Source organism: Myiozetetes cayanensis, unplaced genomic scaffold (genome assembly GCF_022539395.1).
Source record: "Myiozetetes cayanensis isolate MyiCay16 unplaced genomic scaffold, myiCay2020 scf30, whole genome shotgun sequence".
Classification (NCBI taxonomy): domain Eukaryota; kingdom Metazoa; phylum Chordata; class Aves; order Passeriformes; family Tyrannidae; genus Myiozetetes; species Myiozetetes cayanensis.
The window spans coordinates 6823619-6839211 of record NW_026087522.1 but is presented as its reverse complement, the minus strand read 5'-3'; the positions used below and the strand labels follow the sequence as shown (position 1 = coordinate 6839211).

The 15593-nt window shown below is 53.5% G+C and overlaps 1 protein-coding gene across 3 annotated transcripts; it reads left to right on the top strand.

Moving 5' to 3' along the window:
- Positions 1–6825: 6825 nt before the first annotated feature.
- On the top strand, positions 6826–11599 carry LOC126645422 (class I histocompatibility antigen, F10 alpha chain-like). Of its 3 annotated transcripts, XM_050325821.1 has the most exons (6): positions 6826–6939; positions 8521–8784; positions 9012–9287; positions 9536–9808; positions 9924–10171; positions 10501–11599. In XM_050325821.1, exons 1-5 carry the CDS (start codon positions 6864–6866, stop codon positions 10028–10030), a joined length of 996 nt encoding a protein of 331 aa, XP_050181778.1. In that variant the 5' UTR covers positions 6826–6863; the 3' UTR covers positions 10031–10171; positions 10501–11599. The 3 variants fall into 3 exon arrangements, with proteins under 3 accessions (XP_050181778.1, XP_050181776.1, XP_050181777.1); XM_050325819.1 differs by lacking the exons at positions 6826–6939; positions 8521–8784; positions 9012–9287; positions 9536–9808 and having other exon boundaries at positions 10047–10171; XM_050325820.1 differs by lacking the exons at positions 6826–6939; positions 8521–8784; positions 9012–9287; positions 9536–9808 and having other exon boundaries at positions 10047–10171; positions 10498–11599.
- The last annotated feature ends 3994 nt before the right edge of the window (positions 11600–15593 follow it).

The window sequence follows — 15593 nt, the reverse complement described above, 5'->3', positions numbered from 1 at the left end:
TCCCCAGATGGACTAGGAACGAAGATTCCTCCCACACAAAAGTTGCCAGCGCAGAAAACTTCATGTGTACTTGGAGTTCCAAAAGCGGTTCAGCAATTCCACAGTAGAGTTGGAGGCTAAGGCCTTTTTTTCCTGGTTGGAACTTCATTGGTTTGGTGTCTGAAGCCCTGAGTTTAAATGGCCTGTCTGGGTTCCCAGACGGATTAAGAACAAAGATTCCACCCAGACAAGAGGTGCCGGGGTAGAAAGCTCCTTGTTTGCATGGAGTACCAAGGGTGGCTCACCCATTTCACAGCAGAGTTGTAGGCTAAGGCCTTTATTTCCTGGTTGGAACTTCATTGGTTTGGGGTCCCAAGCCCCACGCTGAAATGGCCCGTCTTGGTCCCCAGATGGACTAAGAACGAAGATTCCTCCAAGACAAAAGGTGCCAGCGCAGGAAGTTCTATGTGTGCATGGAGTGCCAAGGGTGCCTCACCAACTGCACAGAAGACTTGGAGGCTAAGGCCTTTTTTCCTGGATGGAACTTAAGTCGTTTGGTGTCCAAAGCCCCGTGCTGAAATGGCCCGTCTGGGCCCCACATGGGTTGAGAACGAAGATTCCTTCCAGACAAAAGGTGCCAGGGCAGGAAGCTCCATGTGTGCATGGAGTGTCAGGGTTGCTCACCCATTGCATAGGAGACTTGGAGGTTAAGGGCTTTTTTTCATGGCTGGAACTTCTCTGACTTGGTGTTTGTAGCCCCGCGCTGAAATGGCCAGTCTAGGTCCCACATGGGCTAAGAAAGAAGATTCATCGAAGACAAAAGGGGCCATCGCAGGAATCTCCTTGTGTGCATGGAGTTCCAATGGTGGCTAACCAACTGCACAGGAGAGTTCGAGTCTAATGGCTTTTTTTCCTGCCTGGAACTTCATTGGTTTGGTGTCCAAAACCCCACAATGAATTGGCCCGTCTGGGTCCTCTGATTGACTGAAAAAACAAAGGTTCCTCCCATACAAAAGGTGGCAGTGCAGGAAGTTCCATGTGTGCATGGAGTGCCAAGGGTGCCTCATCAACTGCACTGGAGACTTGGAGGCTAAGGCCTTTTGTTCCTGGACGGAACTTAATTCTTTTGGTGTCCAAAGCCCCGCCCTGAAATGGCCCGTCTGGTCCCCAGGTGGACTATGAAAGAAGATTCCACCCAGACAAAAGGTGCCAACGCAGGAAGCTCAATGTGTGCATGGAGTGCCAAGGTTGGCTCACGCATTGCACAGATCAGTTGGACGCTAAGGGCTTTTTTTCCTGGCTGGAACTTCATTGGTTTGGTGTCTGAAGCCCCGAGCTGAAATGGCCTGTCTGTGTTCCCAGATGGACTAAGAACGAAGATTCATCCTAGAAAAAAGCCGCAAGTGCAGAAAGCTCCGTGAGTGTATAGAGTGCAAGGGTGGCTCATCAAATGCACAGGAGAGTTGGAGGCTAAGGGCTTTCTTTCCTACCTGGAAATTCATTGGTTTGCTGTCCAAGCCCCACGCTGTATTGGCCCGTCTTCGTCCCCAGCTGGACTAAGAACGAAGATTCCACCCACACAAAAGGGGCCAGCGCAGGGAGTTCCTTATGTGCATGGAGTACCAAGAGAGCCTTACCAACTGCACAGATCAGTTGGAGGCTAAGGCCTTTTTTTCCTGGATGGAACTTGATAGGTTTAATGTTTGAAGTCACGCGCTGAAATATCGCGTCTGGGTCCCCAGATGGACTAAGAACGAAGATTCCTCCTACACAAAAGTTGCCAGCGCAGAAAGCTTCATGTGTACATGGAGTGTCAAGGGTGGCTCATGAAATGCACAGGAGAGTTGGAGGCTAAGGGCTTTCTTTCCTACCTGGGAATTCATTGGTTTGGTGTCCGAAGCCCAACGCTGAAATAAGCTCTCTGCGTCCCGAGATGGACTAAGAACGAAGATTCCTCCCACACAAAAGGTGAAAGTGCAGGAAGTTTCATGTGGGCATGGAGTGGCAAGGGTACCTCATCAGCTGCACAGGAGACAAAGGCCTTTTTTTCCTGGATGGAACCTAATTCGTTTGGTCTCCAAAGTCCCGCGCTGAAATGGTCCGTCTGGGCCTCACATAGGCTAAGAACGAAGACTCCACCCACAAAAAAAGGTGCCAGCGTAGGAAGCTCCATGTGTGCATGGAGTGCCACAAGTGGTTCACGCATTTCACAGCAGAGTTGCAGGCTAAAGGCTTTTTTTCCTGGCTGGAACTTCATTGGTTTGGGGTCCCAAGCCCCACGCTGATATGGCTTGTCTTAGTCCCCAGATGGACTAAGAACGAAGATTCCACCCAGACAAAAGGAGCCAGCGCAGGAAGTTCCATGTGTGCATGGAATGCCAAGGTTGTCTCACCAACTGCACAGGAGACTTGGAGGCTAAGGCCTTTTTTTCCTGGTTGGAACTTAATTCGTTTGGTGTCCAAAGCCCGGCGCTCAAATGGCCCGTCTGGACCCCACATGGGCTAAGAACGAAGATTCCTCACAGACAAAAGGTGCCAGCGCAGGAAGCTCCATGTGTGCATGGAGTGTCAAGAGTGCCTCACCAACTGCACAGATCAGTTGGAGGCTAAGGTCTTTTTTTCCTGGATGGAACTTCATAGGTTTAATGTTTGAAGTCACGCGCTGAAATGTCGCGTCTGGGTCCCCAGATGGGCTATTAACGAAGATTCATCCTAGAAAAAAGCCGCAAGTGCAGACAGCTCTGTGAGTGTATAGAGTGCCAAGGGTGACTCATCAAATGCACAGGAGAGTTGGAGGCTAAAAGCTTTCTTTTCTACCTGGAAATTCATTGGTTTGGTGTCTGAAGCCCAATGCTGAAATGGCCCATCTCGGTCCCCAGATGGATTAAGAATGAAGATTACTCCCACACAAAAGTTGCCAGCGCTGAAAGCTTCATGTGTACTTGGAGTTCCAAAAGTGGTTCAACAATTCCACAGCAGCGTTGGAGGCTAAAGGCTTTTTTCCTGCATAGAACTTCATTGGTTTGGGGTCCAAGCCCCAAGCTGAAATGGCTTGTCTTGGTCCCCAGTTGGACTAAGAACCAAGATTCCACCCAGACAAAAGGTAGCAGTGCAGGAAGTTCCACGTGTGCATGGAGTGCCAAGGGTGCCTCGTCAACTGCACTGGAGACTTGGAGGCTAAGGTATTTTGTTCCTGGACGGAACTTAATTCTTTTGGTGTCCGAAGCCCAACGCTGAAATGGCCCGTCTGGGTCCCCAGATGGACTAAGAACGAAGATTCCTCCAAGACAAGAGGTGCCAGCGCAGGAAGTTCCATGTGTGTATGGAGTGCCACAAGTGGCTCACCCATTTCATGGAAGAGTTAGAGGCTAAAGGCTTTTTTTCCTGGATGGAACTTCATTGGTTTGGTCTCCCAAACCCCACGCTGAAATGGCTTGTCTTGGTCTCCAGTTGGATTAAGAACCAAGATTCCACCCAGACAAAAGGTGCCAGCGCAGGAAGTTCCATGTGTGCATGGAGTGTCAAGGGTGGTTCACCCATTGCACAGGGCAGTTGGACGCTAAGGGCTTTTTTTCCTGGCTGGAAGGTCATTGGTTTGATGTTTCAAGTCACGCGCTGAAATGGCCCGTCTGGGTCCCCAGATGGACTAAGAATGAAGATTCATCCTAGAAAAAAGCCGCAAGTGCAGAAAGCTCAGTGAGTGTATAGAGTGCGAGGGTGGCTCATCAAATGCACAGGGCAGTTGGACGCTAAGGGTTTTCTTTCCTACCTGGAAATTCATTGGCTTGCTGTCCAAGCCCCACGCTGTATTGGCCCATCTTCGTCCCCAGGTGGACTAAGAACGAAGATTCCACTCACACAAAAGGGGCCAGCGCAGGGAGTTCCTTATGTGCATGGAGTACCAAGAGAGCCTTACCAACTGCACAGATCAGTTGGAGGCTAAGGCCTTTTTTTCCTGGATGGAACTTTATAGGTTTAATGTTTGAAGTCACGCGCTGAAATGATGCGTCTGGGTCCCCAGATGGACTAAGAACGAAGATTCCTCCTACACAAAAGTTGCCAGCGCAGAAAGCTTCATGTGTACATGGAGTGTCAAGGGTGGCTCATCAAATGCACAGGAGAGTTGGAGGCTAAGGTTATTCGCACTCCGGGGCCCCCTCCCAACCGAAAGGGTGTTCCGCAAAATACTTACCTCTCCCTGGGTAAGTCTTCGTCCAACTCCTCGCTGGACGGTCCCTCTTCAACCAGACGGTACTGATACCCTTAGTCTCTCCTGGAGTAAGTCCCCATTTTTGGACCCCTGCCGAACGGACCCCCTTCCCGACTGAAGAGGGTTTATTACTCACTTCTCTCCCCAGTGAGTCTTTGCCCGGGTATGTGCACATAAATTACAGGGCACTGCAGTGGTTTATTTGCTTATTTGCTTTTTCTAAATCTTTTTGGTCGGCATTTCAGAGTCTGTGCTACAGGACCCCCTCCAGGACCATCCAAAAAAATGATGGGGTGCCTGCCCCAGAGGGGGGTCCCACTACCCAGGAACCCTGATCCGAGTCACGGCACCAGAAATTGTTATAAGTAAAATGAAACTGAGTTGAAATATAGTAATAAAAATTTATTGAAGATTTATAGAAAATGCAAATAAGCAAAACAGCATGCTGGGCGGCCGGGGAGTCTCCTGCTCCACTCACGGCGCACAAGTGCAGTGAACAAAAACAGTAACTTTTATTCCCTTATTGGTTTCCCTCCCATTGTCACTTGTTGTTTTTCTATTGGATCTGAGCTTTGCAGGTCTGATTCTGGTTGGCCTCTCTGCATTCTCGCTTTGGTTACCAGGTGCTTTCTCCTCCCATAGTTCCAATCAGTCCCTAGACCTTGAGGCCTAGTGTGCAGGCATCTCCAGATGTCCATCTTGGATATTCTGTATTGTTTCAATTCTTGACTCTTCAATCCTTGTCCTTTCTTTCTTTACTTTATGCGTGTTGTGAGACAATAAGCTTTTTAGAAAAATAAGATACAAAAATATTTACTTAATAAGGCACAATGGTTTGTCTTTCTAGCTTTAGAACTGCAAACTTCATGCTTTTTCAGCATAGATTAATGAGCCATTCTACAACTTACAGTTTCTTACCCGTAACAGAACAGTGATTATAATGACATATATATAAAAGAATACAACATGCACTACAGTTTCATGAGTAAGCCTCTATTACTAATTTGATGAGTAAATTAAACCACTACTACTCATTACACCCCTGAATCCCCATTCCCAGGCACGGGAATCCCCCCCACCTCCATTCCTGGGCACTTGGACCCCCTCCTGCACCCCATTCCACAGAGCTGGGACCCCCTAAACCTCCTTTTCCAACACAAAGACCCCCCTGAACCCCCATTTCCGTGTATGGACCCCCATTCCTGGCACAGGGATCCCTCTGCACCCCCTAATCTGTCACAGTGACACCCCTGGACCCCCATTCCTGGCACTAGGACCCCTGCAGTAGGACCCCTTACACCCCCATCCCCGGCTCCAGGACCCCTCTGAACCCCCTTATCCTTAACAAATACCCCCCGGGGCCCCTTTTCCTGGCAATCCTGCCTCTCCCAGCCCCCTGATCCTCCCTTTTCCTTCACCCTGGGACCTCCTGGAGCCCCATTCCTGCCTTTCCCAACCCCCAGACTCCACCTTCCTCAACACGGGGGACCACTGGATTCCCCTTTCCTGGGCACAGGGACCCCCTGGATCCCCTATCCCACCTCTCCCAGTCCAAGCCCCCCCTTTCCTTGACCCTTGGACCCTTCCCGGCTCTCCCAGCTCTCCCAGTTCCTCTTCCTTGACCCTTGGGCCCCCCAGACCCACCAATCTCTGTGACCTCCCCAGTTCTCCCCTCCCTGTGCTTCCTGCAGGGGGGTCCCAGGCACCGGGAACGCCCTCGACAGCAATTCCTGGGCACAGGGACCCCACTGAACTCTCATTGCCTGGCACAGGGACCCCCTGAACCCCATTCCTGGGAAGGGACCCCCTGAACTTCCATTCCTGGCACTGAGACCCCCCTGAACTTCCATTCCTGGGCACTGGGACCCTCCTGCACATCCTCCCCCAACACCCGGATTTCCCTAAATGCTCTTATCCAGCACCAGGACCCCATGAACCCCCATTCCCGGGACTGGGAGTCCCCCTGAACCCCCTTCCTGGGAAGGGAACGCCCCTGAACACCAATTTCTGCACACGGGGATCCCCTGAACCTCCATTTCCAGGCACGGGGATCCCCCTGCACCCCCTGATCCAGCACTGGGACTCTCCAGGACCCCCCTTCCTGGGAACTGGGACACCCCTGAACCCCTATTCCCGCGCATGGGGACCTTCCTACACTCCCCTATGTGGCAGCAAGACCCCCCTGAACCTCCAATCCAGCCGTCCCGCCCCTCCCAGACCCCAGACTCAGCTTTTCCTTGACCCTTAGACCCCTGGACCCCCATTCCTGCCTTTCCCAGCCCCCAGAGCCGCCTTTCCTCAACACTGGCAACCCCTGGGACATCCTTTCCTGGGCACAGGGACTCCCTGAACCTCCATCCCATCTCTCCCAGCCCCTGCAACCCCTTTCCCTTGAGCCCGGGCCCCCCTTGAATCCCCGTTCTGAGACCCCCCCGCATCTCCTTCCCCAGCTCCGGGACCCCCCTGCACCCCTCGGGTTCAGCTCGGCCCGACCCGGGGGTGCCGCGATTCGTGCCCGTCACGGGTGCCCGTGGGTGGTGGGGGGACCCGGGGCGGTGCCGGGAGGGGTCCCGAAGGGGATCGCGGGCAATTCCCGGCAGTTCCCCCGTGCCCGCCCCCCGCGCTCCCTCGGGCACTTTCGCTTTCCATCTCCCAAACTGCGCCAAGCAGCGCGATGGCTCCAGCGCTGGGGCTGGGGGCGCTCCTGGTGCTCCTGGCGCTGCCGGGGGGCTCGGGGGGGCAGCCGAAGGGTAAGTGGGACCCCCACAACAGGCACCTCGGCCACTTTGATTGCCGGGCCCCGGCACTTCCCTGAACCTCCATTACCGGGCACCGGGACCCCCCCGCACCCTCTCCCTCAGCACCGGGACCCCCTGAACCCCCATTGCTGGGCACGGGAACCCCCTGAACACCCATTCCCGGGAACCGGGACCCCCCTGAACACCCATTTTTGGGCACCGGGACCCCCTGAACTTCCATTTCCGGGCACCGGGACCCCCTGCACCCTCTCCCTCAGCACCGGGACGCCCTGAAACTTCCTTGTCTTGCACCGGGACCCCCCAGTTTCCATTCCCGAGCACAGGGACCCCCCTGAACCTCCACTTTTCGGCACTCAGACCCTCCTGAACCTCCCTTATCCAGCACCAGGACACCCCTGAACTCCCATTCCTGGTTGCAGTGACCCCCTGGACATCCATTCCTGGGAACGGGAACCCCCCCGTACCCCCATTCCAGGCACAGGGATCCCCCTGCACCCCATTACCTTGCACCAGGACCCCCTGAATCTGCATACCGGCTCCAGGACCCCTCTGAACCCCCTTATTCTCAGCAAATACCCCCCCGAGCCCCTTTTCCTGGCAATCCCGCCTCTCCCAGCCCCCTGATCCTCTCTTTTGCTTGACCGTGGGATCCCCTGGATTCCCATTCCTGCCTTTCCCATCCCCCAGACTCGAATTTCCTTAACACTGGGGACCACTGGACCCCCCTTTCCTGGGCACAGGGACCCCTTAAACCTCCATTTCCTGGCACTGGGACCCCCTGAACCCCATTCCTGGGCAGGGACTCCCCTGAACCCCATTCCTGGGCAAAGACTCCCCTGAACCCCATTCCTGGGCACAGGGATCCCCCTGAACCTCCATTTCCAGGCACGAGGATCCCCTGGCACCCCCTGATCCAGCACTGGGACCCCCAAGGGCCCCCATTCCTGGGCACTGAGACACCCCTGGACCCCCATCCCCAGTTCCAGGACCCAACTGAACCCCCTTATCCTGCACCAACACTCCCCTGCACCCCCTTTCCCAGCCATCCTGCCTCTCCCAGACCCCCTTTTCCTTGACCCTGACTCCTCCTGGACCCCCATTCCTGCCTTTCCCAGCCCCCAGCCCCCCTTTGCTCTACACTGAGGACTTCCAGGACCCCCATTCCCAGACACCCTCTGTCTTCTCATCCTGTGACCCCCCATTTCCTCAACACTGGGGATCTCTGGACCCTCCTTTTCTTGACTCAGGGACCTCTTGGACCCCCTTCACCAGCACCACGACCACCCTGCACCTCCTTATCCTGCACCAACACCCCCCTGTACCCCTTTTCCTTGCCATTCTGGGTCTCCTCACCCCATGACCCCTCTTTCCCCAACACTGAGGCCCCCGGGTCTCCCTTTCCTGGGCACAGGGACCCCTGGATGCCCCATCCCACCTCTCCCAGTCCCTACTCCCTCCTTTCCTTGGCCCTGGGATCCCCAAACCCCCTTCCTGGCTCTCCCAGCTCTCCCAGTTCCCCCTTTCCTTGACCCATGACCCCCCTGGACCCCCCAAATCTCCATGTCCCTCCAGTTCTCCACTCCCTGCGTTACCTGCACGTGGCGGTGACGGAGCCCAGCCCAGGGATCCCTCAATTCATGGCCCTGGGATACGTGGATGGGATCCCCATCAGCCGCTATGACAGCGAACGGCGCCGGACGGAGCCGCTGACGCCGTGGATGGCAGCTGAACTTGAGCCGGAATATTGGGATGGACAGACCCAGATCGGCGAGAGGAACCGGATCGTGGCTGCCAACAACCTGGAAGTAGGGCGGAATCGGTACAACTGGAGTGGGGGTGAGTGGGGGGAGCCAGGGAATGGGGGATGTGTGGGGCTGGGATGGGATCTGTGGGGCCAGGATGGGATGTGTGGGGCTGGGATGGGGATCCAGGGCACTCCAAGGGGCTGGGATGAGGCTCTGTGTGTCTCCATGGGACTCTGGGGCTCCATAGGGCTGGAATGGGGCTCCGTGGGGCTGGGACACAATTCCAGGAGTCTCCATAGGTCTAATCCCACCCCCCAGGTCTCCACACGTGGCAGCAGCTTCATGGCTGTGACCTCCTGTCTGACGGGAGCGTCCGTGGATACTATCAGCAAGGCTACGACGAGCAGGATTTCCTCTCCTTTGAGCTGGGATCCAGGAGCTTCGTGGCGGCCGATGGAGCTGCCCAGATCACCAAGAGGAAATGGGAACACGATGGGATCGAGGTGGAGAGACGGACACATTACCTGGGGAACATCTGTCCAGAATGGCTCCGGAAATACGTTGTATATGGGCGGGAGGTGCTGGAGCGCAAAGGTGAGGGAGACAGAATTCCCATGGCAATGCGGGATTTGGGAATGTGGGATTTGGGAGGGTGGAACTGAGGAATGTGGGAATTCCCATGGGAATTCCATGGATGAATCTTAGTCATCCAACTCCCATGGGAATTCCATACATGGATCACACTGTTGTCTCATTCCAATGGGAATTCTGTGGATGGATCTCACTCCAGTCCCATTCTCATGGGAATTCCGTGGATAGATCTCACCCTTATCCCACTCCAGAGCCCCCTGATGTCCACGTTTCTGGGAAAGAGGAACATAGGGTCCTGACATTGTCCTGCCACGTGTACGGATTCTACCCTGGGATCATCGGGATCAACTGGATGAAGGGGGATGAAATCTGGGATCAGGAGACGGAGTGGGGCGGGATCGTTCCCAACAGCAACGGCACCTTCCACAGCTGGGCCAGGATCGAGGCGCTGCCGGGGGAACGGGAGCAGTACCGGTGCCGGGTGGAGCACGCTGGAATGCCGGAGCCTGGGATCTTCGCCTGGGGTGAGCCTGGGAACAGGCAATGTGGCAACTGGGCATGTGGGAACGAGGAATTTGGGAGTGTGGGGCAGTGGGAAGGGGGTAACTCTCCCCCTGCTCACCCTCCCACCCTTCCCAGAGCCGGAATCCATCTGGAATTCCACCCCGGTGTTGGTCGCTGTGTCCGTCATCGCTGCCGTCATCGTCATCATCGGCCTCATCACAGTTGGTCTCTGGAAGCTCTGAGCCAGTAACTCACGGGATGGGGGTCGGGAAGGGGCCCGGATCCGCCCGGCAGCATTCCGGGGATCCTGTGCCATGGGTGCTGATCCCGCTTTCTTTCCATAGGGAAGAGGGAGGGCAATGGATACGACCCCGCACCCACCAGTGAGTACCAGCAGCGTGGTTGGATCCAGATCCTCCCTGCAGGGATGCCAGGATGGATTTTGGGATTCCAGAGGGGAATCAGGGCATAATGGATGGAGGGGGATTGGAACGGGATTCCAGCTCAGGGCAGGATTGCACAGTGGGATCAGGTGGAATTGTGGGCTGGGATCAGGGCTGGATTCTGGAGTGGGATTGGGGTGGGATGGATGGAGCAGGATCAGGAGGGAATTCGGAGCAGTTGCTGCTCTCCATGGGCTCCCCAGCCGGATCCATCCCCTGGGATGGGAACAGGGACATGGGGACTCCTTTCCCCTCTCTCATCCTGGCAGGAATCACAGTCTGAGCGATCATGGAGCTGGATCCGCCCCTTCCCTCTCCCTGCGGAAAGGCAGGAGCTGCTGGCAGAGCTCATCCTGCTGCTCCCACCCAGCCTGACCCCCTGCGACTCTTCCTGATGGATCAACTTCCTGCTTTTCCATGTGTGAAACCCAGAAGCACAATTATTGCTGAAGCTTTAAATGTGGTGGGAAAATCTCCTGCTTTGGGCAGTAAATCCTGGTTCCCTCCTCCAGCACCTGGCAGTTCCTCTCTGGGAACCAGGAATGGGAATGAGGATGGGGGAATGGGGACACTGGGAGCAGGTTGGAGACACCAGGGAGTGGGAATGGGGACAGGGATGGGAACACCAGGAGTAGGAATTGGGACAGGGATGGGGACACCAGGAATGGGAATGGGGACAGGGATGGGAACCCCAGGAATGGGAATAGGGACAGGGATGGGAAGGTGTCTCTCCAGGAGCTGGTTCAATACAAAGGTCGGTCCCTCGCTCGAGGCCACGGCTTCTTTGGGAATGTCTGGGAACCAGGTGTCAGGTTTGCAAAGAGCTGCTGGAATGTTTTCCCAATGCCGCCCCCCATTCCCCCATCTGTGTATCCCGGGATGGGGTGGGGGCGGAGCCGCAGGCGCTGGGCAGCGGCAGTGGGGACAGGGCAGCTCTGGGGACACCGCGGTGGCCGCGGGGAAGGTGGGGAGTCCTTTGTTCGGGGCTCTGCACGGAGCAGAGCCCGGTTTTCGGCCGCCTCTTTCTCTTGCCCTGAGAGGACATTTTGTTTTCCCGCGGGACACCTCGCATGGGACGAGCGAGAGAGAGAGAGACCGACCCATCTCGGAGCGAGGGGTTCTGCTTTGGGACTGCCTGGGGGACCAAAGGCCCTTTCCAGGCTGGCTGCGAGCACACGTGGCTGCGAGAGCTTTGACCTGCCGGCACAGCCCTGCCTTTCCCCTGCCCCCTGCCTGGCTCGCCGTGGGTTTTCCCCCCCACCTGGGCATTTGGGACTTGGTTTGGTTTCTTCGGAAAGGTTTTGGTGGCACCGTTTGTTGTTTGTTCATCTTTTGGGGATAAAAAGCTGTTTCTTTTCCTTTCCTACACTTCCACCTGAAGTGTCTTCATTTCTAAGTTTTAATCTTGTTAAACTTGTTAAAGACACCAGGTTTGGAGAATCACTGGCCCTGGGAATCTGTGGGTCAGCACTCAGCATTTCACTCCCTGCAAACACTTGGATTTAGGGAAACTCGGAGTAAATATGGGTTTGAACTTCCCTCTGGTCAATATTTCCCTATTCTGGGAATTAATCCTGATGTTCCTTTTGGCAAAACTGCCGGATCTCCGTCCCTGCTGGAAAACCAACTGCCACAGGGGAGGCTCCTCTGGAGCCTTCCTGGCCTTTTCCATCTGGGAAAGGGGAAGGGAAAAGGAAAAGGGAAAAGGGAAAAGGGAAAAGGGAAAAGGGAAAAGGAAAGGTGGCCTTTGGGGCTGTCCCTGTGAACCAGGCAATCCTCTCCAGAATCAGCTTTAATGACCCCCCGGACATGGCCCAGGAACCAGAGAGGCCCTGACTGGGAAAAGGGAAGAATGAGGATTGAAAGGAAAGAAATAAAAAGATATCAAGAAATACATCAAATTATATATTCAAAGAAACAAATTTCTATGTGTAATTAAATAAAATTATATAAATGGATAAAACCAATTATACAAATAAATAAATTGAATTACAGAAATAAAGTAAACAATTAATTAAATTATATCAACAAAAAAACAGATTATATATGCCAATAAATCATATTATATAAATCAATAGATGAAGTTATATATGCTAATAATTAAAATTATATAAAAATAATTACAAGTAAATAAAGAAATTAATTATAATTAATGGTTAAATTAAACAAATAAATATAACTATTTAAATAAGTAAATAAAATTATATATTCAAAGAAACAAAATTATATATACAATTCAATCAAATTATATAAACAGATAAATCAACTTATATAATTAAATATATATAAACAAAGACATTCGATTATTTATGCTGATAAATCAAATTATATAATTGAATAAATCAAATTATATACCCTAAGAATTAGTTATATAAACAAATAACTAAAATCAATTAAATAAAATTAAATAAGCTAACAGTTACAATTAATCAATTAAATAAAACTATGTAGACATATGAAAATTAATAAAATAAAATTGTATAAAAATGAATTGAATTATGCATACTAATAAATAAAATATGACCAAATAAATAAAATTACATAAAGAAATTTTTAAAACTATAGAACAAATAATTAGATACAAATACATTAAATTATATAAACAAATATAATATATTAATATAAGATAAGCAAATAAACTTATATAAACATATGAATGAAATTATATATGCTAACCAATAAAATTATATGATTAAATAAAATTACATAAAAAATTGAAAATTATAAAACAATTGAAACATTATACGCAATTGAAATTTAAAAATAGATTAATTATATAAGCAAATAAAAAAACAAGTAGATAAATGATTTGACAAAATTATATAAAACAACCAAATAAATTATAGAAATAAAGAAACAAATAATTAATATATAAACAGATAAAAATAAATACTATTAAAGAAATAGATAAATAAATAAAATATATAGACAAACAAGGAATAAATAAGCTGTAGAAATAAACACATAACAACAAGAAAATAAATACAATATACAAATAAATACCAGAATCCAACAAATCCGTAAACCCAATGAAACCAAACCAAGAGCCTTGCTCGGCACTGAGGTCCTGGGAGGTGACTCCAAAAAACAGGAGGAAAGATCCTCCGTGTCACTGAAAGAGCTGCAGGGCAGGACCTGCCTGGTGTAAATAGAATGAAATATAGAGAATAAAATAAATGGAATAAAATACCTGTGCCGAGGGGTTTCTGCCGCCTGGTACCTAACAGAGCTGCACCGAGGGAGCACCGGGATGGCCCCGGGGGGTGTGAGGGAGCGATGAATGCCCCGAGGGGCCTCTGCTGCCCCGTCCACTGGAAGTGCGGCCCCGAGGGACGGGTGGGGTGGGGATCGAATAAAGTACAGAGAATATAATAAAATAAATAGAATAAAAAGCTGACGGCCCATGTCACCGGAGGAGCAGCCCGGAGCGACGGGCGGGTGTCAGAGAGTCTCCAACACAAAGCTGGTCCATTTTCCCACCTTGGCAGAGCCAGCCTGCCTGGATACCAGCAGCTCAACCCCCGACACCCTGCAAAACTCTACCTGGAGCCAAGCTGGCCGCTGAGCGCCCACCGGGGGGTGTTTAAGGCAGTGCCCAGCGTTGCCCGAGGGTCCGGTCCAATGCAGGCGGTGTTGCCCAGGGTCCCGTGCTGGCTGCGGGCCCCACTGCTCGCTCTGTCCTGCTCGTGTCCCACCTGCCTGCGTCTGCTGGTTGTCTCAGATCCAGTCTGCTCACCCCCTGCTTCCCTCTAGCGGCCCTTCCCTGACTGCCTGAGGCTGACTACACCCGCTTCTCTCACTGGTGCTGGTAACTTTTAGCATTTTCCTTTTGCATCCTTTCCTTTTCCTTCTCTCTCTCTCTCCTCCCCACCCCCCGCTTTTCCCCTTTTACTTGTTGTTACCAATAAAGCAAATGGTCTGTTGGAGACCTAACACCTGGAGTTTTGTGCCTTAGTCTCACCCTCGAAGCGAGAACCTCTAAAGAACCCCGTGGCAGCCCCTGACCGGACTGGAACAGCGGGCGCGGCCCGGCCCGACCCCTCCAGCCGCGCCAGGAGCGGCGACGCCCGCGGGACCGGCCGGGGCCGAGCGGCGGCAGCCGGAGCAGGGGCAGCGGCTGCAGCGGTGGAGACGAGCGGGGTGTTCCCAACCGGGTCCGCTCCGCCCTCGGGCCCCGGGGGGAGATCGGGGGTTGTTCCCAACCGGGTCCACCCCACGGACCCCCCAGAACCCCCCACCCCCGGGGCTGCAGCGCCCCCAACGGCCTCAGCCAATCAGAAAGCGCCTACGCAGCTGTGGCCAATCAGAGTGCGCACTGCTAATGACTCATCAGTTGCCGGGAAGACGCGACGCTAAACGGGCCTCGGACTTTGCGCTCAGCCAATCAGAACGCGTCCAAAACCCCCCAAAACGGCCCCACCCGACTGGTTTTGGGGTGTCAGCCCCTGCCCGGCGCTGGGGATAGAGCGTGTGCGTGGAGCTGGGACCGGTACTGGTGGTACTGATGGTGCTGGGAGCCCCCCCGGCTGCGGGCGAGGAACTCTCGGCTGAGCGGGGGGGCGGGAAGGGGGGAAAGAGGAGAGAAAAGAGGGGATGGGAGCCCCAAAAGTGAGCACGAGAGGGGGGTTGGAACCCCTGGAATTAATGGGAGGGGAGCGGGAGCCCCAAACTGAGCAAGACGGGGGTCTGGGGATCGGGGGGACGGTGGGAAAGGGGTGGGACAGGAGGGTGGGAGAGCAGGAAGAGAGGTGCCATGGGGGTCCCTCGGTGTCCCCCATCAGTGGAGCCCTGCAGAGGTTCCCTGGGGCTCGGGGAGTGGGGTCGGATCCACACTGAGGGATCCCCAACCCGCCTGTCCATCCCTGGGGTGCTGATGGGGAGGATCCCCCCCAGCCAAGAGCCGGTGCTGCGGAAGAGGAGGATAGGAAAGGGGGGTCAAGGGTGATCCCCTGAGCTCCCGACCTGCTGAGGGGGGGTCGGGGCTGATGGGGGGGACGGGCCATCCCCTGACCCGTGTCCTGCACACACAGGGGTGTTCCAGAAGTTGAGAAAGGCCGAGTGTCACTTCATCAACGGCACCGAGTGGGTGAGGTTCGTGGACAGGTACATCTACAACCGGGAGCAGTTCGCCCACTTCCACAGCGATGTGGGGGTCTATGTGGGGGACACAGGTACTGGAACAGCAAACCAGAATGGCTGGAGTACAAACGGGCTCAGGTCGACAGGTACTACCGGCACAACTACGAGATTGATGCCCCGTTCAGCGTAGAGAGGAGAGGTGAGCACGGGGCAGAGTGGGTGCCCTCGGGAATTCCCCTGCCCCGGGAACGACCCTGGAGCCCCTCGAACCCTCCCTGGGAAT